At 43.2% G+C, this 23,985-nt stretch overlaps 2 protein-coding genes across 2 annotated transcripts in view; one reads left to right on the forward strand and one right to left on the reverse strand.

Moving 5' to 3' along the window:
- Positions 1 to 23,722, reverse strand: part of LOC121544723 (TNF receptor-associated factor 3-like) — a 56,599-nt gene extending 32,877 nt beyond the window's left edge. Inside the window, exons 1-7 of the mRNA XM_041854813.1 lie at positions 23,551 to 23,722; positions 21,028 to 21,201; positions 20,499 to 20,640; positions 20,056 to 20,248; positions 19,716 to 19,764; positions 19,240 to 19,464; positions 12,190 to 12,322 (exon numbers count right to left, since the gene is read on the reverse strand). Coding sequence (XP_041710747.1) covers positions 12,190 to 12,273 — 84 coding nt within the window. The 5' untranslated portion in view covers positions 12,274 to 12,322; positions 19,240 to 19,464; positions 19,716 to 19,764; ... (2 more) ...; positions 21,028 to 21,201; positions 23,551 to 23,722. The remainder of the gene's footprint in view (positions 1 to 12,189; positions 12,323 to 19,239; positions 19,465 to 19,715; positions 19,765 to 20,055; positions 20,249 to 20,498; positions 20,641 to 21,027; positions 21,202 to 23,550) is intronic.
- On the forward strand, positions 334 to 3,238 carry LOC121544726 (ankyrin repeat domain-containing protein 9). Its single transcript, XM_041854817.1, has one exon. It carries the CDS (start codon positions 2,106 to 2,108, stop codon positions 2,985 to 2,987), a length of 882 nt encoding a protein of 293 aa, XP_041710751.1. The 5' UTR covers positions 334 to 2,105; the 3' UTR covers positions 2,988 to 3,238.
- Positions 23,723 to 23,985: the final 263 nt, after the last annotated feature.

Consider the following 23,985-nt stretch of genomic DNA (forward strand, 5'->3'; position numbering starts at 1 on the left):
AATGACTTGGAGAAGATCTGCAAAGAGGAGTGGGACAAAATCCCTCCTGAGATGTGTGCAAACCTGGTGGCCAACTACAAGAAACGTCTGACCTCTGTGATTGCCAACAAGGGTTTTGCTACCAAGTACTAAAGTCATGTTTTGCAGTGGGGTCAAATACTTATTTCCCTCATTAAAATGCAAATCAATTTATAACATTTTTCACATGAGTTTTTCTGGATTTTTTTGTTGTTATTCTGTCTCTCACTGTTCAAGTAAACCTACCATTAAAATTATAGACTGATAATGTCTTTGTCAGTGGGCAAACGTACAAAATCAGCAGGGGATCAAATACTTTTTTCCCCTCACTGTATGTGTTTTGGTTTTTCCTCTGCTCTTATCCTTTTTCCATTGTCATTCCCACATAGATGTGGTGGTTACAGATTGTGATGTATTTCATTCTCTGCTTAACATTCATTTAATCAAAAACTCATCCATCATGCTTCTTCTGAACTGTAAAGTTGCCTGTTTTATACAGTATAGCCCAGCCCTATCTAGCTGCAGCAGTCATGCTCACGTCTATACACTAAATCTAAATATCTTTAGTGACCTTACATTTCTCATTACATAGGCTACACAGATTACCCATGCCATAATGTCATGTTAGTCGGGTTGGGGTTTATGACTGTGGAACATCACTGTGCCTGTTTGCATTGTCACTGGGAAATGAAGATTATTATTACTCACAACCTAGAATATGGAGAATGGTAGAAGCCCATGCAACTCCATACCAGTATGGGCGGAAAGTAGCCTAGCGGTTAGAGCATTGGGCCAGTAACCGAAAGGATGCTATAATAATATATTTTTATTTTACTACACATTTTAAATTAGTTGATTCAGAACCAATTTTACACTGACTGCCCTCTTCATAACCCATTTTAAACTGCATTTACACTTCTGCATGGCTCATAATAAATCATTTCAACAGGTCAGATATGATCATACCATCATGTGTGGACATATTGTACACTATGTTTGAAAATTTATTTAAATGGGTGATGATGAGGGTGAAGATGAGCATATGCTACTTTGTCAATTCAAGGTTATTCATGACATGCAACTACACGTATTCATCAGACAGATGGCGTGGTGGACTATCGAAAATACGCCTATAATTGTCTGCCCTATACTGAAGCTACTAAAATCTAATACTTTATATAACACATACATTTGACTTTTGCATGAACTCACAAGCTATTACACAATTTGAGGTTAATTTGAATGTCAACGTTTCAAAAACAATTTGAAATGCCTATATTGTTGCCTGCCTAGACCTGTTGTCCATGTTATTAATGTGGTATATCTTGTTTTAGAGGTCTACAGTTGATAGGTTTAACGTAATCCTGATGGGACAACACGACCTAAACGATAAGTAAATTCCTTGAAATTATTAAACAGAGGCGGCGCGTTGCACCAGACGCGAAATTACATAACGCACTGGCGACCCACAACCCAACGTGCGTTTCCGGACGGTTCTGTATGTAGTGTATGCAGTGGGGACACTATATGGGGGCGATAACGCGTTGCCCAAACAAATCGTTCACATGGCGCACTAAACAAATACGTTAAGGTTAAGGGCACTTGGAACTGAGGACGTCACATTTCATCTCACCTTGGAGTCGTCATCAGACAACCAATGGGGATATTTGTTGACGCAGTGAGTGACCAACGAGGGCAGTCGTTTAGGGAGATCCACTATTGTTCACCACCAGCAAAGGTATATAAACTGCCGATGGAGTCAGAAGAGGGTTTGAAGTAAGTCAATAACAGAGGAAGGCAACACCCGAAACACACTGAACAGACTCCAAGAGCAGCGACACAGAAGAGCCTTAACGTTTTCGTTTGCTATGGGCTTTTATTTTTATTTCGAAAAACTTTTTGCAGTGTGTTATGCAAGTTCCCTAAATTCAGCTATTGATTATTTTATCTATTTATAATTGTTATCTTCTAAAATCATCTCTGTTGACACCCTGTGTTAACATACCTGGCACAGAGGTGCTAGGCTATACCTTGCAAAAAAAAAAAGTATATTCAGAAATTAAACGAATTTGCAGAACACAGTGACAATGCTTTACGATCTAGGTGTGTTTGACAGCCGGGCCGATTATAAATCCGAGAAACAGTGCCAAAGAACCTCCTTTGCCTTCTACCAAGCAGTGCGGGACCTGTTACCAGTATGGGTGCTCGAGGACATGCGGACAATGGAAGTGTTTCATTGGGAAGAAGACGGGCGGGCGTGCACTTTTACTTCATCCGAGGCTTTTCTGTATGCACTTGTCCACAACCATCAACAATACGCCAAATACATCCTCAACAGATACTCTGTCAGCGCACTGGAGATGCCCAGTCGAAGCTTCTGCTGCTGCCAAGCATCTGCAACACCGCATCTCACAGTAGCTGTCCGCTATAATCGTATTACTATCCTTAAAATGATAATGGACTCCCTAAAATACTTCTCTGATAGCGAGCGCCAGAGCTACTTCAACAGTCGTGGATGTTTTCACATGGAAGGCGGCAAAGGCGCATTGCATCTGGCGTGCGAACTGGTGCGCCCTGAGTGTTTGATTATGTTACTAGGACACGGTGCAAGTCCTTATGTCACAGACAGAGATGGGAACACCCCCTTGGACTGCCTCCTAAATCAGATAAGCCAGGGCAAGCCTGACATGCGCATCAAGCACGTCTGCCTTGGTTATCTCATTCTCTTCATGCCAAAATTCAATTTTCAAATGAAGGGACAGCTGCAGAAGAATCCAGGGCTGTGGCAGAGTCTTATTGGAGAGCAGGCGTTCCAGTGGCTCTTAGAAATATCGCCTCCCTCTCTCTTTGTTCAGGCTATGCATAAGATGACCCAGTCTATACCTGTTAAACAGCTGGACTCTCTACCAGACTTTCTGAAACCACTGGACTTCAGGCTACCAGATAAAGATGATCTCAGACCTCTCTGATTAAACTACTGTACTGACTACTGGACTCAAAGGTTTAGTTCTGGCTATGGTGTGAACGATTTAACAACAGTGTGAACAAAATGCAGTATGCGGCTTTGTAAATAGCAATAACATCTCAAAAGGTTATTTAATTGTGATGTTTAAAAACAATGCACTATAGAATACACATCTTGACTTGTCATACTTTACAGTAAAGTGAATTGAATAAATGTTGCAATGTAAATAATAGTATTATTGTGTACAAAAGAGAACCTGTTGCCATTGTTTTCTTTAATCCATAATGTACATCACCTACATGGCCATTATCTGGAGGTTGTGGAGTGAAGCAGTGTAGAGAACATGTTATTACTATAGTAATTACACACTAACTACACAGGCAACTGAAAAGCAATGTTAAGTGTTACAGATCTACAGAATCAATACTAGACTAGGTCCAAAACTATAGCACAGCATGAACGTTTCACAGCATGGTATCACCCACCCATAAAACATGGCACAATGGTTTGAATGAGCTTTTTGCACACATTCATGGTTTTGTTTTCTCTGCTGACGATTGCATGGCTCGTCAGAAGGAAAAAACATTCTCAACTCCAGTCCTGTCCTAGGCCCCCGCAATTTTGTTCCAGATCAGCACTGTGTTAGTGATGGGCTAGAGCAAAAATGTGCAGTCCTATGGAGTTGAGAAACACTGCTCTTTCTATGGTGGTCATACAGCACCATCAGGCAGAGTCACTGTAAACACCTTTATTAAGGAAGTTCATTCATACTAAGGAGAGGCATGGATTCATACAACAGGATTCAGTGAACTTGCAGTGCATCCCATGGAATCCCATATAGACACAGAGGGGTTACTTCAACTCGATCTTTGGGTTTTCCTGTCTAGTGTATTCCAAAACATCTGTCATTCAATGAACCATCTGATTTTACATGTCAAAAGGCACCCTATTCCTCTAGATCATGCACTACTTTTGACCAGGGCCCGGGCTCTTGTCAAAAGTAGTGTACTATATAGTGAATAGGCTGTCATTTGAGACTTACACTTTGTCAATCTGAATTGAACTGGCAAGCTCCTAAGGATTAAGTAGCACTAGAGTACAGTATTCAGAAGCAACAACATGATACCATTAAATGCATGATTCCCTTAATTATACAGTAGCTGTATTAAGACTGAATCAATTATTTGGTTAGTTTCCCTTTCTGGTAGTTATACAAAATACACGTTATAAATCTCCCAGCCCAACTCCTGCAAATATCCCTTCCTTAGTGAGCACAGTATTCCACAGTAAAAAAAGAAACATCAATCAATCAGTATGTGCATAGAAAGCACCTACACTTATTACAGTGCCTTGCAAAAGTATTCATCCCCCTTGGCGTTTTTCCTATTTTGTTGCATTACAACCTGTAATTTAAATTGATTTTTATTTGGATTTCATGTAATGGACATACACAAAATAGTCCAAATTGGTGAATGAAATGAAAAAAATAACTTGTTTCAATATATTCTAAAAAATAAATAACAGGAAAGTGGTGCGTGCATGTGTACAGTCGTGGTCAAAAGTTGAGAATGACACAAGTATTGGTCTTCACAAAGTTCACTGCTTCAGTGTTATGAGATATTTTTGTCAGATGTTACTATGGTATACTGAAGTATAATTACAAGCATTCCATAAGTGTCAAAGGTTTTTTATTGAGAATTACATTAAGTTTATGCAAAGAGTCAATATTTGCAGTGTTGACCCTTCTTTTTCAAGACCTCTGCAATCCGCCCTGGCATGCTGTCAATTAACTTCTGGGCCACATCCTGACTGATGGCAGCCCATTCTTGCATAATCAATGCTTGGTGTTTGTCAAAATTTGTTCTCAATGGGATTAAGGTCTGGGGAGTTTCCTGGCCATGGACACAACATTTCGATGTTTGTTCCCCGAGCCACTTAGTTATCACTTTTGCCTTATGCTGGAAAAGGCATTGGTCGTCACCAAACTGTTCTTGGATGGTTGGGAGAAGTTGCTCTCGGAGGATGTGTTGGTACCATTCTTTATTCATGGCTGTGTTCTTAGGCAAAATTGTGAGTGAGCCCACTCCCTTGGCTGAGAAGCAACCCCACACATGAATGGTCTCAGGATGCTTTACTGTTGGCATGACACAGGACTGATGGTAGCGCTCACCTTGTCTTCCCCGGACAAGGTGTTTTCCGGATGCCCCAAACAATCGGAAAGGAGATTCAGAGAAAATGACTTTACCCAAGTGCTCAGCAGTCCAATCCCTGTACCTTTTGCAGAATATCAGTCTGTCCCTGATGTTTTTCCTGGAGAGAAGTGGCTTCTTTGCTGCCCTTCATGACACCAGGCCATCCTCCAAAAGTATTCGCCTCACTGTGCGTGCAGATGCACTCACACCTGCCTGCTGCCATTCCTGAGCAAGCTCTGCACTGGTGGTGCCCCGATCCCGCAGCTGAATCAACTTTAGGAGACGGTCCTGGCGCTTGCTGGACTTTCTTGGGCGCCCTGACGTCTTCTTCACAACAATTGAACCTCTCCTTGAAGTTCTTGATGATCCGATAAATGGTTGATTTAGGTGCAATCTTACTAGCAGCAATATCCTTGCCTGTGAAGCCCTTTTTGAGCAAAGCAATGATGACGGCACGAGTTTCCTTGCAGGTAACCATGGTTAACAGAGGAAGAACAATGATTTCAAGCACCACCCTCCTTTTAAAGCTTCCAGTCTGCTATTCTAACTCAATCAGCATGACAGAGTGATCTCCAGCCTTGTCCTCGTCAACACACTCACCTGTGTTAACGAGAGAGTCACTGACATGATGGCAGCTGGTCCTTTTGTGGCAGGGCTGAAATGCAGTGGAAATGTTTTTTTGGGGATTAAGTTCATTTTCATGGCTAAGAGGGACTTTGTCCCAATTGATTGCAATTCATCTGATCACTCTGCATGACATTCTGGAGTATATGCAAATTGCCATCATCAAAACTGAGGCAGCAGAGTTTGTGAAAATTAGTATTTGTGTCATTCTCAAAACTTTTGACCATGACTGTATTCACCCCCTTTGCTATGAAGCCCCTAAATAAGATATGGTGCAACCAATTACCTTCAGAAGTCACATAATTAGTGAAATAAAGTCCACCTGTGTGCAATCTAAGTGTCACATGATCTGTCACATGATCTCAGTATATATACACACACACCTGTTCTGAAAGGCCCCAGAGTCTGCAACACCACTAAGCAAGGGGCACCACCAAGCAAGCGGCACCATGAAGACCAAGGAGCTCTCCAAACAGGTCAGGGTTGGGTTATAAAAAAATATCTGAAACTTGAACATCCCACGGAGCACCATTAAATCCATTATTAAAAAATTGAACGAATATGGCACCACAACAAACCTGCCAAGAGAGGGCAGCCCACCAAAACTCACAGACCAGGCAAGGAGGGATTAATCAGAGAGGAAACAAAGAGACCAAAGATAACCCTGAAGGAGCTGCAACACTCCACAGCGGAGATGGGAGTATCTGTCCATAGGACCACTTTAAGCCATAGACTCCACAGAGCTGGGCTTTACGGAAGAGTGGCCAGAAAAAAGCCAATGCTTAAAGAAAAAAATAAGCAAACTTGTTTGGTGTTCGCCAAAAGGCATGTGGGAGAGTCCCCAAACATATGGAAGAAGGTACTCTGGTCAGATGAGCCTAAAATTGAGCTTAATGGCCATCAAGGAAAACGCTATGTCTGGCACAAACCCAACACCTCTCATCACCCCGAGAGCACCATCCCCACAGTGAAGCATGGTGGTGACAGAATCATGCTGTGGGTATTCTTTATCATTTGCAGGGACTGGGAAACTGGTCAGAATTGAAGGAATGATGGATGGCGCTAAATACAGGGAAATTCTTGAAGCAACCCTTTTTCAGTCTTCAAGAGATTTGAGACTGAGACGGAGGTTCACCTTCCAGCAGGACAATGACCCTAAGCATACTGCTAAAGCATCACTTGAGTGGTTTAAGGGGAAACATTTAAATGTCTTGGAATGGCCTAGTCAAAGCCCAGACCTCAATCCAATTGAGAATCTGTGGTATGACTTAAAGATTGCTGTACACCAGCAGAACCCATACAACTTGAAGGAGCTGGAGCAGTTTTGCCTTGAAGAATGGGCAGAAATCCCAGTGGCTAGATCCAGGCTTATAGAGACATACCCCAAGAGACTTGCAGCTGTAATTGCTGCAAAAGGTGGCTCTACAAAGTATTGACTTGGGGGGTGAATAGTTATGCACGCTCAAGTTCTGTTTTTCTGTCTTATTTCTTGTTTGTTTCACCCCAAAAAATATTTTGCATCTTCAAAGTGGTAGGCATGTTGTGTAAATCAAATGATACAAACCCCCCCAAAAATGCATTTTAATTCCAGGTTGTAAGGCAACAAAATAGGGAAAATGCCAAGGGGGGTGAATACTTTCGCAAGCCACTGTAGTACCCTTGCACTGTGACTAACATAATACATTTCTCCATTCAAGTACTTAGTCACGTTACACTTGTGTTATTATATACAGTAAAAAAAAAAAAAAGCAAATGGATCTCCTTCATACTACCATCGTAGTTTCCTTTAAAACAACATAAAAGCATAACTCAAAGACCACGGCCCTATATAACTCCTGTGGCATTGAGGTGGGTGATAGTGGTTCAACTGGACTAGAGGTCTGACAGATCTAAATCTTTAATTGAAGATACCCTATTGGAAGGCTCTTAAGTGTGCTGTGGTACGTACGGTATTCATCGGAATAAATCGATATGTAAAAAACAACAAGAGCTAAAGTAAGTTCCTTTCAGAGAGGATGTTTTCTAAGAAAACAGGAGCTGTGCCCTGTGTACGGTCTCAGGGTAGCAAGTCTTGACTAGTACTGTGCACTGGGAGTGCAGTTACCTTCTCACTTCAACTAAAGTGCAAACAAACTAAAATGAAGAAAAAATATTGCCTTCCTAAAATGTCATTTATTAAAAATACTTAAAACTAATATAACAATGAATCAGTTCATTTACATTCAATTGGGATTGGTTGGGTTAGATTAAAAGTAAACACTGGTTGTACACAGCATGAGGAGGGCTGGGTGACACACCCCATTCCCTTGGTAACACACCAATCATCCCATCCTGTCTGTCCACAGAGCCATTGTGCAATCCGTACTGATTCATAAGCACCTAGCAGATGCCTTAGAATCTATTATGTACATAGGAGGTTAACATTAAAAAGACATACAGTAAGTAAAGTGCCCACTTAGAAATGCAATGCAGCCCATTTCAGATTCTCCCAAGCACAGAGGAAGCAGGTATTTGACAGCTATTACATTTTATTGACAGTGCCAGACTGACTGAGCTACCATAATACCCATGGCCTGTCCAGAAACAACCCACAGCCCCTACTGCCCAGAGTCTAGACACTTGTGGAGATCTGAGAGGGATTGATGGGTGGTGACATGGTGAGAGCTCCACCTTACCCTCTGATAGGCTTGGTGGAATTTTGGTTGTATAGCTTACACCTGTCCAATTCTCTAGGGCTAGGGGTTGTTTCTGGACAGGACCCCACAATCCTCTGGGTGTGTGGTGGACCAACAGCACGAATCGAGACATTGGTTGGATGTTTAATTCCATTGCTATACACACACAGATTTGCACAGGTGTAAGCTGGACAAACCCACGACACCATATCAGGCTGATCAGACAGGTCTGGGTAGCTGGAGACCTTCTGTAAACAGTGAAATTATTAATTACGTCTACTATTCACACCCTTACTTCATTCCAGCTAGTTAGATGTGCAACCCCTGACTAACTATAGCTAGGGGCATATCTCTAGTCTAGTAACATATACTGTTGTTTTGGCTGTATAGCATCATTTAATAAGATTACCAATGGTTAGCTAGGTAGCTAGGATATATCAGTACGCTAACCATTTACAGTAACAGCAGTTAATTAATAAGTCAATACACACTAAATATTATGCAGAAATTGAGAAATCTTACCTTATTTTGGCACTGTGGCACGGTATGGGCAGCTATTAATCAATTAATTAATAGAAGCGTGACCTCCTACTTTGAAAGAACAGAGAAGAAAACTAGACTCCCTGCGGACCTGGCATCTTTTCACTCCCTCCTCTCTACATTTTCTTCATCTGTTTCTGCTGCTAAGGCCACTTTCTACCACTCTAAATTCCAAGCATCTGCCTCTAACCCTAGGAAGCTCTTTGCCACATTCTCCTACCTGCTGAATCCCCCCCCCCCCTCTCCCCCCCTCCCTCTCTGTGGATGACTTCGTCAACCATTTTGAAAAGAAGGTTGACGACATCCGATCCTCGTTTGTTAAGTCAAATGACACTGCTGGTCCTGCTCACACTGCCCTACCCTATGCTTTGACTTCTTTCTCCCCTCTCTCTCCAGATAAAATCTTGCGACTTGTGACGGCAGGCCGCCCAACAACCTGCCCGCTTGACCCTATCCCCTCCTCTCTTCTCCAGACCATCTCCGGTGACCTTCTCCCTTACCTCACCTCGCTGATCAACTCATCCTTGACCGCTGGCTATGTCCCTTCCGTCTTCAAGAGAGCGAGAGTTGCACCCCTTCTCAAAAAACCAACACTCGATCCCTCTGATGTCAACAACTACAGACCAGTATCCCTTCTTTCTTTTCTCTCCAAAACTATTGAGCGTGCCGTCTTTAGCCAACTCTCTTGCTATTCCTCTCAGAATGACCTTCTTGATCCAAACCAGTCAGGTTTCAAGACTGGTCATTCAACTGAGACTGCTCTTCTCTGTGTCACGGAGGCTCTCCGCACTGCTAAAGCTATCTCTCTCTCCTCTGCTCTTGTCCTAGACCTATCTGCTGCCTTTGATACTGTGAACCATCAGATCCTCCTCTCCACCCTCTCCGAGCTGGGCATCTCCGGCGCGGCTCACTCTTGGATTGCGTCCTACCTGACCGGTCGCTCCTACCAAGTGGCGTGGCGAGAAGCTGTCTCCGCACCACGTGCTCTCACCACTGGTGTCCCCCAGAGCTCAGTTCTAGGCCCTCTCCTATTCTCGCTATACACCAAGTCACTTGGCTCTGTCATATCCTCACATGGCCTCTCCTATCATTGCTACGCTGACGACACACAACTAATCTTCTCCTTTCCCCCTTCTGATAACCAGGTGGCGAATCGCATCTCTGCATGTCTGGCAGACATATCAGTATGGATGACGGATCACCACCTCAAGCTGAACCTTGGCAAGACGGAGCTGCTCTTCCTCCCGGGAAGGACTGCCTGTTCCATGATCTCGCCATCACGGTTGACAACTCCGTTGTGTCCTCCTCCCAGAGTGCGAAGAGCCTTGGCGTGACCCTGGACAACACCCTGTCGTTCTCCGCTAACATCAAGGCGGTGACCCGATCCTGTAGGTTCATGCTCTACAACATTCGGAGAGTACGACCCTGCCGTACACAGGAAGCGGCACAGGTCCTAATCCAGGCACTTGTCATCTCCCGTCTGGATTACTGCAACTCGCTGTTGGCTGGGCTCCCTGCCTGTGCCATTAAACCCCTACAACTCATCCAGAATGCCGCAGCCCGTCTGGTGTTCAACCTTCCCAAGTTCTCTCACGTCACCCCGCTCCTCCGCACACTCCACTGGCTTCCAGTTGAAGCTCGCATCTGTTACAAGACCATGGTGCTTGCCTACGGAGCTGTGAGGGGAACGGCACCTCCGTACCTTCAGGCTCTGATCAGTCCCTACACCCAAACGAGGGCATTGCGTTCATCCACCTCTGGCCTGCTGGCTCCCCTACCTCTGCGGAAGCATAGTTCCCGGTCAGCCCAGTCAAAACTGTTCGCTGCTCTGGCACCCCAATGGTGGAACAAGCTCCCTCACGACGCCAGGACAGCGGAGTCACTCACCACCTTCCGGAGACATTTGAAACCCCACCTCTTTAAGGAATACCTGGGATAGGATAAAGTAATCCTTCTACCCCCCCTTACCCCAACCCCCCCACCCCAAAAAAAAAAACATTTAAAAAAAAACATTGTAAAGTGGTTATCCCACTGGCTATAAGGTGAATGCACCTATTTGTAAGTCGCTCTGGATAAGAGCGTCTGCTAAATGACGTAAATGTAAATGTAAATGTAAAGTGTTGGCTGTGCACTTGACCAGGCATTCCACATTTGACCCCACCCACATTTGAACATCAAAATATCAAGTAGTTTTTTGGGTTTATATGCAAAAAATAAACTATTCAAAAATGAATAAACAGCCGTTTTCACATTCCCGATTGCTCCATTTTAACTCTGGAAAACAAGAGATCAAAACGTACATGGATCGTAATCTAACCTCAGGAATCTTGATTTAATGTAAAAAAAATAGGCTAATTATCTTGACCACCGTAACATAGACACCAAAATGTTCTGTCAATCCTCAAGATAAACATTAATTCCCGCACCTTGGCTGTTGTTAAATCGCATGCAGTATCACACAAGCTCTATCACTTGACTGTCAATCAGAAAATCCTTTCCTGAATCAGCTGATGTTGCACGATAATGTCCCCATGTAACTAAACAGCTAGACATCAAACGTGCATCAAATAGCTATTATGCGTAATTATTGAAGAACCCTGTTAATGACAGTATTGATTTTTGTTTTATTAATCATATTACTCTTTACTCTTTCTGTTTGAAGCATTGGATTTTGCAATCACATACATCATTTTGGATATGTGTGCCCATGAAAACTGTTTTCACAACGTAACATAGGGAGATACGAAATGTTACAGTACAATTCCGAGATATCCATAAAAAAAAAAAAGAAGTCTGACAGCAATATCCAGGAATTTCACAGGATCAAGGTCAATGTGTAATTCAATTGTTAAATGCTTACTATATGCTATAATAACAAACAACAGTATCATAAATGTAAGGAAAGAAAGGTAGTGTTTTGTCACATTTTTGCCAAATCTGTTTAGATTTCCAGTATGAGAAAGGGTTTAAACATTAGGTTTTGATTCAATTTATGAATGATATTGAATGTATCCATGTTCCTCCTTTATATCTTAATGTATTCACATGAATTTGATTTATTATTAATTACTTTGTAACAGCTCCAAACAGTTGTCCAATAAAATAAATGCTCACTGGTACCCTAGTTTATAGAAAGACCCATATACACTATGCACTGTGGTTAGACTGGCTTTACCTGCTCTGGTGGTTCGATACAGATCCAGGCAGGAACCATCATGCTGGTGTTCAGGGGTTGCATACCCATGCGGAAATAGACCATCCCATAGCCATCACACGCCCACACGATATGCTGATCAGCCTTACCTGATCTGCAAGACAAAGCAAACCAAACCAATGTCAGTTCTTCAGCTTGTTGGAAGTCTTTCTTCATGACACTGAAGAAGGCACTACTGTGCAGAAACATCGGTTCAGACATCTAATAATAGCAGAGATATTTTACATAATGTTGTAACCGACTTTGAGAATAGGCTAATTTTAACCGGGAGTAATATAGAGTGTATGTACAAGTCTCTATTACTATTGTTTAGTAAGTAGCCTAACACAGCAACCACAGCCATGGCTATTGCTTTGTGCAGCACGACACAACACAGCACACTCAACCCATGTGACAAAACACTATTATGTCACAGTAATCTCACGCAGATTACAGAATCTGACTTTTGGGCTGGCCGACCTCTAAACAAACAATGACCTCCAAATAAAGCAATCCCATCCACAATATTCTTGGGACTTTGTGTTTATGACTTTATATAATGTGTATTGTATTATCTGTTGTTATCGGTGTCTGTACTGTGATGTGTTTACTATCTAATCCGAAAGCCAAAGAATGAAGTTCTCTGACTTCTCTCTAGGAAAAATAAAGTTATTCTATTCTAATAATTACTATTATAGATGCATGTATATACAGTAGCTACGTCTACTTCAAACATTCAGTGAGTGACATACATTGCGCCACCATTGCAGGCCATGAAATTTCAACACGATAGAATATGTAGTATATTTACATTTTAGTCATTTAGCAGACGCTCTTATCCAGAGCGACTTACAGTTAGTGAGTGCATACATTTTCATACTGGCCCCCCGTGGGAAACGAGCCCACAACCCTGGCGTTGCAAGCGCCATGCTCTACCAACTGAGCTACAGGGGACTACATCTGTAGAATACGTAGGATAGAATAGTATATGTACAGCAATAGTTGAATAGGATGACCTTGACTAGAATACAGTATGTAAACATTATTAAAGTGACCAATGTTCCATGTCTATGTACATAGGGCAGCAGCCTCTAAGGTGCAGGGTTGAGTAACCGGGTGGTAGCCGGTTACTGTCAGTGACTAAGTTCAGGGAAGGGTACTGGGTGAAGGCCAAGGGGTTTTAACCAATAGGGCAAATAAGCCAAGTTATTATTTCAACTGAACAAAAAGATTACTGCACTTCATCACTTAAAAACATATTTTCATCTTTAGGTGAGGTTGCTGACTCAATGAAGTGAATGAATTTGTGAAGTAGGCTATGGAGACAGAGACATCAAAGTTGCTTGTCTTTAGTTTTTTTGTGGAATGATTAATGGACAACCCTTTGAGGTGAGTCATTGCTCTCTCCATTTATTACATTATCACTATTTGATTAAGCTATTTGACATTCTGTAACAAAGGTCTGTGTGGGGAGAGACAGGGGCAGGGGGCAACTTCCAAACTGTAGATAGGTATACTACCGTTCAAAAGTTTGGGGTCACTTAGAAATGTCCTTGTTTTTGAAGGAAAAGCAATTTTATTGTCCATTAAAATAACATCAAATTGATCAGAAATACAGTGTAGACATTGTTAATGTTGTAAATGGCTATTGTAGCTGGTAACGGCTGATTCTTAATGCAATATCTACATAGGCGTACAGAGGCCCATTATCAGCAACCACCAGTCCTGTGTTCCAATGGCACGTTGTGTTTGCTAACCCAAGTTTATCATTTTAAAAGGCTAATTGATCATTAGAAAACCCTTCTGCAATTATGTTAGCACAGCTGAAAACTGTTGTACTGATTAAAGAAGCAATAAAACTGGCCTTGTTGAGACTAGTTGAGTATCTGGAGCATCAGCAATTATGGGTTCAATTGCAGGCTCAAAATGGCCAGAAAAAAAGAACTTTCTTCTGAAACTTGTCAGTCTATTCTTGTAGAGAAATTAAGGCTATTCCATGCGAGAAAATGCCAAGAAACTGAAGATCTCATACAACGCTGTGTACTACTCCCTTCACAGAACAGCACAAACTGGCTCTAACCAGAATAGAAAGAGGAGTGGGAGGCCCCAGTGCACAACTGGGACTTATTTTACTATCATAACCCGTGCTAATATCATACTTAACCAGCCTGTCAGAAGATCAGGATTTCCACTTCTCCAAATACAGATAACCAAGGAAGACCTCATATGTTAATCATTGATAACCTATAGGGACCCTCCTGGAGCTTCTGGGCTGAATACATTCTATGAAAAGATTAGTCCTAAACGTTCCCTGAGTCAAGACTATAGACCCATGGTCTTAAGCCATGTCTCAGGGCAAGGCCTAAACATGTCTGTATATCTTTTTGAATAGTGTACAGTGCATTCAGAAAGTATTCAGCCCTTTGACTTTTTCCACATTTTGTTACGTTCCAACCTAATTGTAAAATTGATTAAATAATGTTTTGCCATCATCAACCTACACACAATACCCCATTATGACAAAGCAAAAACTGGTATTTAGAAATGTTTGCAAATGTATTAAAATTAAAAAAACAAAATTCCTTATTTACATAAGTATTCAGACCCTTTGCTATGAGTCTCGAAATTTAGCTCAGGTGCATCCTGTTTCCATTGATCTTCCTTGAGATGTTTCTACAACTTGATTGGAGTCCACCTGTGGGAAATTAAATTGATTGGACATGATTTGGAAAGGCACACACCTGACTATATGAGATCCCACAGTTGACAGTGCATGTCAGAGCAAAAACCAAGCCATGAGGTCGAAGGAATTGTCCGTAGAGGTTCAGAGACAGGATTGTGTCGAGGCACAGATCTGGGGAAGGGTACAAAAAAAATTACTGCAGCATTGAAGGTCCCCAAGAACATAGTGGCCTCCATCATTCTTAAATGGAAGAAGACTCTTCCACCACCAAGACTCTTCCTAGAGCTGGCCGCCTGGCCAAACTGAGCAATTCAGGGGAGAAGGGCCTTAGTCAGGGAGATGACCTGCAAACTGACTTCGGTCGCCAGCTGGACGGTGTTTCCTCCAACACATTGGTGCGGCTGGCTTCCGGGTTAAGCGAGCAGTGTGTCAAGAAGCAGTGCGGCTTGGCAGGGTTGTGTTTCGGAGGATGCATGGCTCTCGACCTTTGCCTCTCCCGAGTCCGTAGGGGAGTTGCAGCGATGGGACAAGACTGTAAAAACCAATTGGATATCACGTAATTGGGGCGAATAAGGGGTAAAAGTAAATAAATTACAAAAATATAACATGCAGGACAGCCCGCTTGGAGTTTGCCTAGAGGCACCTAAAGGAAAACCATCTCTGCACCAATCAGGCCTTTATGGTAGAGTGGCCAGACGGAAGCCACTCCTCAGTAAAAGGCACCTGACAGCCCGCTTGGAGTTTGCCAAAAAGCACCTAAAGACTCTCAGACCGTGAGAAACAAGATTCTCTGGTCTGATGTTACCAAGATTGAACTGTTTGGCCTGAATGCCAAGCGTCACGTCTAGAGGAAACCTGGCAGCATCCCTACGGTGAAGCATGGCGGTGGCAGCATCATGCTGTGGGGATGTTTTTCAGCGGCATGGACTGGGAGACTAGTCAGGATCGAGGCAAAGGTGAACGGAGCAAAGTACAGAGAGATCCTTGATGAAAACCTACTCCAGAGCGCTCAGGACCTCAGTCTGGGGGGGAAGGTTCACCTTCCAAGTACACAGCCAAGACAACGCAGGAGTGGCTTCGGGACAAGTCTCTGAATGTCCTTGAGTGGCCCAGCCAGAGTCCAGACTGGAACCCGATCGAACATCTCTGGAGAGACCTGAAAATAGCTGTGCAGCGAAGCTCCCCATCCAACCTGACAGAGCTTGAGAGGATCTGCAGAGAAGAATGGGAGAAACTCCCCAAATACAGGTGTGTCAAGCTTGTAACGTCATACTAGCTGTGTGGTCCTCTATAGCTCAGCTGGTAGAGCACGGCGCTTGTAACGCCAAGGTAGTGGGTTCGATCCCCGGGACCACCCATACACCAAAAAAAACGTATGCACGCATGACTGTAAGTCGCTTTGGATAAAAGCGTCTGCTAAATGGCAATTATTATTTATTTTTATTTTTTACCCAAGAAGAATTGAGGCTGTAATCGCAGCCAAATACTTATGTAAATTTGATATTTCAGTTGTTTTCTTTTGATACATTTGCATAAATGTATAACAACATGTTTTTGCTTTGTCATTATGGGGTATTGTGTGTAGATTGATGAGGGGGAAAAACAATTTAATCACTTTTAGAATAAGGCTGTAATGTAACAAAAATGTGGAAAAAGCTCAGGTCAAGGACTAATGTTTTAACCCTTTTGACCTCCCCCTCACTGGGGCATCAGCTGACTGGGTGGTCAACTCTGTGTATAGGCTGCAACCAGATTCTCCACCCTTCTCACAAAGTGTACACTTGCACACTTTTTCACATGGATTTGACCATGGTGGAAACTCCCTCCAGCCAATGCTTAAACCAATCATATGCTTTAAATCCATGATGGGGAGTGTGCAAGTGAAAAGGTTGTAGAATTGGGACACAGCTTCAAACACAGGGTGGCTATCTCAAAGCTCAGATCAAGGACTCATGTTTTCTGGACATTCATGACCTTGGACATCACCCTTTTACCTCTGACCTCTATAATGGAAATCAATCTTTTATAATAAACAACCAAATGTTCTACACCCAATGAACATCTTATGTAAAAGAAGCTACACTTTCAAATGTCACTATGCCATCACTTTCGAAACTACCCTTCATGAACTATAATGAAATGTGAAAGGCGTCAAAAACACTCTGTCCCTGTCCTAATTCCTGTGCAGCGTCGTAGCGCGGAGACTTAGATCATGTGGTCAATTACACTAACAGAACAGGGCTAAAAATGAGTGCACTCTTAGCTCCCTCCCCACTCATGTTACATTGTGATGCCTCTAGAGTCCAATAGGACGTGGCTACAGCTGTCTGCTGTCGTCACATGGCTGTCTATTTGCACCCACCACCTTCCAGCAGCAGAACATTTACAACCTGAACCTCTTCAATAAACAAACACGGAGGCTTCTACCAAGTCCCTGGTGGATCTAGCCAAGGATAGAAATGTATCTGCTGTTAGACATCTTACTTTCCATGGATTTTAATTGACACTGACCTCTAGGAATGGAGGGTAGGGACTAGGGTTGGGCAATATTTGGGTAGACCTATTCCTCGGTATTGCTACTCCAAATATCGCTGCTATCCGATAATATCGTTTTGCGCTGTTAATGATTAGTAAATCATTCTAGACTGTTCTTTTTTGTGACCTTCTAGTTGCCTTCTCATGAAAAAATACTTATATGGCAAAAAATATGGCCTTAGCTAATTCATTGATACAGCCCAACTGATAAAACTGCACACTTTTGATTTGTAAAGTTCAAATAGAGTATCGTCTTGCACATCACAATATCTCAACCATATATCTTCAATGTCAAATATTGCTGATACTCGATATTATCAACGCCAGTAGGGACTTAGTAGTTAAAGATCAGGCCTTCTGCCAAATGAGACTAACACATCGGTCCAATATCTGTTTAGGATCATGTGATTTCTGCAGACATGTCAGCTTACTGCTTGAGATGTGGTGCAAACAAACAAAGTCTAAAGGCCATGTAAACAACATTTCAACCTAAAAACCGATAAGGTCTTCTTCTTTGGTGAACTTATCTGACATTCCTTCAGCATGGACTATTGACAGGTCAGTCTCAGTGATTGTACCCTTGACTTGCTCTTTTCCCTGCCTGGCCTGAACTTTGACACCTTGCTCAAGGAGGACCTTATTACAAAACAAGTCTTATGTAAGTACCAGCTGACAACACCCTAAAAAATCAACACCTCCCTCGTAAAACTGGGGGAGCAAGTGACATCTGAGACCCCCAGCCTGCAGAATCTGTGTCAGCAGCCAATCAAGAGCAGGACAAAACGGGTCTTCATACTGTTGTAAGACCGTCTTTCTACCTACCTGGCTCTTACCTTTAAACTCCAGATCCTCTGCTTCAGGTGTGCTAGTTTATTGCTCTCCCTGCATTCCCGAGGGACGTAACTAGGACTAGAAAGACAATCGCATATAGACCCCTTTCTGTGTTTACAAACATTGACGCACGAGGGCGATGCGCGCAAGTTGGTGGCAGAACAAGGGGGAGTTCTTATAGAACGCCAGCAAAAAAAGCCTCTATTTACATGTTGTTTACGAGTGCATTTCACACTACTTTTGGATTATAATTGGATTTTAAGGCTCGTATAAATGTCCTGCTTAATGTGTTTGTTTGTTGAATGTGTGCAGATGGCGATGGCTACTTTACTGCCGCCAAGAGTTGCACGCATCTGTGCGTGACGTCAGTGTGTCGTGTACTGGAAAGGGGTCTGTAGAGACGTGAACTAGGTCAGAGTCAGACGGTCGGCAGCTAGGAGGCGTCAGAACCGTAGCCGACCGGGGGACACAACCTGAGCTGGTGGGGACACTAAGATGGCCGTATGCAGCTACACGCAACTGAAACCAAAAGCCAGGCTGACATTTGACAGACTAGACATACAACATGTGCTAGATACAACATGTACTAGATACGTATGTGAGACTAGGAATAGATGTCCTAGTCTGATCAGTTATGTAATGGCTATAAAAAAAATAATGCCTACTGCCAATATATACAATTAAATGTTCCTTTAATATCTGCAGACCAAATTAATCAGTTACTGCAGTATAATGAAATGTGGAAAACATTTTGTTTTCACAGAAAACAGAGAGGAAACACCACAAACTACTGCAATCAACATCCCTGTGAGGCAACAAAATCACCAATGCTCCAAACAAAATCACAAAGTTATTTTCGCATTGAGCATCTAGCAGAGGCATTTATTTCTCCAATATAAGGCTCTGCCATCTAGTCTACACTTAGCTACCCTAGCTTGTGATCTGTCCAATGTTATTTCTAAATGTGAAGAGAATGGCCTTACCGAGCTGGCTGAGGTCCAGCAGGTGCATGCCGGTGGGGCTAGTTGAGAGGGTGCGGATGTGGATGCGGCCGTGGTGGTTCAGTCCCCACAGGGCATCGCGGCAGGCAGAGAGCTGAACCATCTCTGTGTCCTGGGGCAGTTGGACTGTGGTGGGGTGCATCTGACCATCCTGGTCCCAAACACAGAACAGGTCTTTCCTGCTCTGGCCCAGCCACAGGAAGCTCCCTGCAGAGACAGAGAGACACAGTCAGTCACATATTGGTGATGTACTACACAGAGACAGAGATAACAGGGGCAGATGTCACTACACAACAGGGGACAGTATGGAATGTAAAGTCAAAAGAGTGGTCTTCCTTATTTCTGTTAATATATTTGAGATGCCATCAGGTGGAGGGGGGGTATGGGTTGTTATGTTATTACAATATTGTGTATTTCCTTCTTTACTGAGTACAGCCGAGGAACAGACGAATACCCACTTGGTGGCAGAGACGGTTCCTCTGGGTTCCACACCCTGCCAGAACGTACCTGTGGGGTCACAACACATCACTGTCACACTGAAGACCCTGCAGTATTCACACAAAAGTCCCTGTCCATCACACTGACTTCATACACAGAATGTGTCAGTAAAGCAATGCTTAGCTGATTAGGTTCTGTGAAGTGTGGTCATGTCAGAAAGTGCATTCCATAAATTGCATTCCAATGCAGAAAACAACAATGAAAATTCCTCATGACTGAGCATCTGTGTTAACCCACTGAGCTAAAGCCTAGGCATTAGCTTGGGGAGCTAACACGTCTTGAGGTTTCATAAATTCATACCACTGAGGCTGCCCTTGGCGACATTGAAGTTGTTCCTGCTGGATGCAATCCAGACGCCGGTGGTGTTGGAGGAGACCAGGCTGGGCTGGCACTACTGGGACAGGAAGGCCACGCGGAGGCACTCTGCCACCCGCTCCACCGAGGATTGGCCATGTTCTGAATGGCAGACTACCACGTAGTCTGTGATGCTCAACTGAAAGGGAGGGAGGGAGAGGGGGAGAGGGAGAGGTAAGGATGGTGGGGAAGAGCGAGGGAACAAAAGGCCAGAAATGTATAAGCATCAGAAGTTGTGCCAGTCATCTCAGGGTGAAGTCTGTAATGCAAACCATCCTAAATTTGACATTAAAAATACATGTTCTTAAAAAACAATCATAGTGCAAGATAGAGGACCGATGGAAATGATGGGTGTGCGTAACATTGAACACATTCTGTAGGATACCAACCTGCCACCAGTGGTCATCGTCCCCCTGGGGCTTCCTGGCAGTGACTCCAGTCCTGAACTACAGATTGTCGCTGGTGTCCAGAGCCCAGGCCGTGTTGCTCTCTCCCAGGGCTATACAGATGGGCTCCAGACCCTGGCTCTCACTTTGGGAGGAGGAAAAACACACACACACACACAAATATGTAATGATCAGCAAAGAAAGCATAGCTAACCTTGCCTGAGTGAGTCCTGAAGACTTGCATTAGCTCCCCTAATGCCTAGGAGGATTTAGCGAAGCAGGCTTACACAGTCTTGTGGCGTGCTGGAGATCCGGATATGAACCCTGGTCGTTCATACTAACTAAACGTTCACTGTTACTAGGCCTCTATGACACACATCTTCCTTCCACTTTTCAAAAGAGGTTAAAGAGTCATTGTTGAATTACAATTAACTGGAACGACCACATCACAACCAAGCAGAGCTAACTCTACTATCACTGTTAATGGGGCCTACGACACACACAGGTTTCTCTTTTTCAGCAAAGGTCCTACCTGATTTTGTCATACTTCCACATTTCCCCCTCAGAGCAGTAGCTGCTGAGGCCTTCTCTGTAGAAGACGGCCCCATGTTCGCTGAGGGCCCACACCACCCCGCTGCGAGCTGGGCCATGCGACACGGGCAGGCCACCTTCGCAGCCTGCACACACGGACGGTCCACACTCAAACCTGCAGGACAGGACCATGACCACACAGTCAGGGTTTACGGTCTGTGAGTTAAGGCATTTGTTGTGTTTGCTGTTTTTGTGAGTGAGTGAGGGGCCGGGAAAGTCTGTATGTAAACAGAATGTTAATCATGCCAAGTCTAAACTATTAGTAGTATAGCTGGCTCCCTTTAGTTTCTTAGTTAATCATATCTAATTCAAATGACATGTATTTATATATATCCTATACACCACCAGTCAAAAGTTTGGACACACCTACTCATTCAAGGGTTTTGCTTTATTGTTACTATTTTTTACATTGTAGAATAATAGTGAAGACATCAAAACTATGAAAAACCACATATGGAATCATGTTGTAACCAAAAAAATAGTGTTAAACAAATCAAAATATATGTTATATTTGAGATTCTTCAAATAGCCACCCTTTGCCTTGATGCCAGCTTTGCACACACTTGGCATTCTCTCAACCAGCTTTACCTGGAATGCTTTTCCAACAGTTTTGAAGGAGTTCCCACATATGGACATTTCTTTGTATATATACATAAAAATGATGCCAGCTCATTCATGATTTCGACTGGCTGACAAAAGCTACCTGCCTGTCTGTCTCATCCCGACTCCCGTAGGACACGTTCATTACTATGGGACAGCTGGAGATCGAATTTCAGTACTGAAACAATGTTGCAAATGTCGGAGAGACAGACAGCAAGGTTTATACAAATCTCCACTGTCGAAAATCAAATGCTAGTCTAAAAGAAATGGGAGATAATGTCTAGATCATTGCTCCTGTAAGTCGCTCTGGAATGCGGTTTTAACCTATCAGCATCCAGGATTAGACCAACCCGTTGTATAATAATATAATACTTGTCATGACCAGCAGGGCAGGGCCAGCCAGTGTGTCAGATATTACTTTCTAAAAGCATGTTTTGGATTTACTAGGCTTCATTATTTTGATACTTAATTTGGCATCCGTACAGAATTATGATTACCTCTAAGCTGATTTATCCGGTTACTGATACTATTTACTATGGGCCTGAACAGCTCCATCTAAGGGCCAATGGTTAATCTCAGGAACTGATTTGCTGAGTTGAGACTTTGCCAATAAACAGGGTTGTGATATAATATTCTTAATACTCTGAGGCCACTTGGGGCTGAAATCATGAAGTCTTGCTTAAAACAGAGTGAATCAAGCAGTAGTGCAGATAGTACATGAACAATACTTACATTTAAGTATTGCCCTGCTGGTCAACGTGACCAAGACAAAAGGAGATGATTGTGGACTACAGGAAAAAAAAAGAGGACTGAGCACGCCCCCATTCTCATCGACGGGGCTGTAGTGGAACAGGTTGAGAGCTTCAAGTTCCTTGGTGTCCACATCACCAACGAACTATCATGGTCCAAACACACCAAGACAGTCGTGAAGAGGGCACGACAAAGCCTATTCCCCCTCAGGAGACTAAAAAGATTTGGCATGGGTCCTCAGATCCTCAAAAAATTCTACAGCTGCACCATCGAGAGCATCCTGACTGGTTGCATCACCGCCTGGTATGGCAACTGCTTGGCCTCCGACCGCAAGGCACTACAGAGGGTAGTGCGTACGGCCCAGTACATCACTGGGGCAAAGCTTCCTGCCATCCAGGACCTCTATACCAGGCGGTGTCAGAGGAATGCCCTCAAAATTGTCAAAGACTCCAGCCACCCTAGTCATAGACTGTTCTCTCTGCTACCGCACGGCAAGCGGTACCGGAGTGCCAAGTCTAGGTCCAAAAGACTTCTCAACAGCTTCTACCCCCAAGCCATAAGACTCCTGAACAGCTAATCATGGCTACCCGGACTATTTGCACTGCCCCCCCACACCATCCTTTTTACGCTGCTGCTACTCTGTTAAGTATTTATGCATAGTCACTTTAACTCTACCCACATGTACATATTACCTCAACTACCTCAACTAGCCGGTGCCCCCGCACATTGACTCTGCAACGGTACCCCCCTGTATATATAGCCTCCCTACTGTCACTTTATTTTACTTCTGCTCTTTTTTTTCTCAACACTTTTTTTTGTTGTTGTTTTATTTTTACTTTTTTTGTTTAAAATAAATGCACTGTTGGTTAAGGGCTGTAAGTAAGCATTTCACTGTAATGTCTGCACCTGTTGTATTCGGCGCATGTGACCAATAAAATTTGATTTGATTTGTTTTGATTTAAGATACATTCAAATAATTTGCCATCAAAATCTGGTAAGCAACTTTTCTTTGACATGAATTTGTCTTAATGTGTTAAATCTAGTCAGGTCTGTACATCTATACTCCATAGATAGTAAAAGGACACACAGTACTGAATAGTCACCAGTAGCTCACCTGTCTGCAGGTAGAGGTCTCCGCTGGTTCGGATGATCCAGGCTGTGTCTTCACCAAGCGCCACAAAGGCAGAATCCTCCAGGGCCTTGTACCAGTGCCTCTTTCCTTTGATGGTGACTTTACCACATGCATACGCTGTCATGGTCTTCTTTCCATATTCCATAGCAGGGACCCTAAAATGAAATGATACTTAAATATGTACATCCAAAGATGTCATTTTGGTAATCAAACTAACCAACTCCTAAAAGTATAGATCTATCTCTATGATGCACTGCATCAGCAAACACGGTCTCCCTCATCAACAATAGTGCCTTATATCTCTTCCACAAGATATACATGATAGACCATTACAGACCCAGTCACTGAATAAAAGTTTAATACAAGCTTAAAAAAGGTACAATATGCAGAAATCGCTATGCCATTTCCTGGTTGCTT

Source organism: Coregonus clupeaformis, chromosome 29 (assembly GCF_020615455.1).
Source record: "Coregonus clupeaformis isolate EN_2021a chromosome 29, ASM2061545v1, whole genome shotgun sequence".
Classification (NCBI taxonomy): Eukaryota; Metazoa; Chordata; class Actinopteri; order Salmoniformes; family Salmonidae; genus Coregonus; species Coregonus clupeaformis.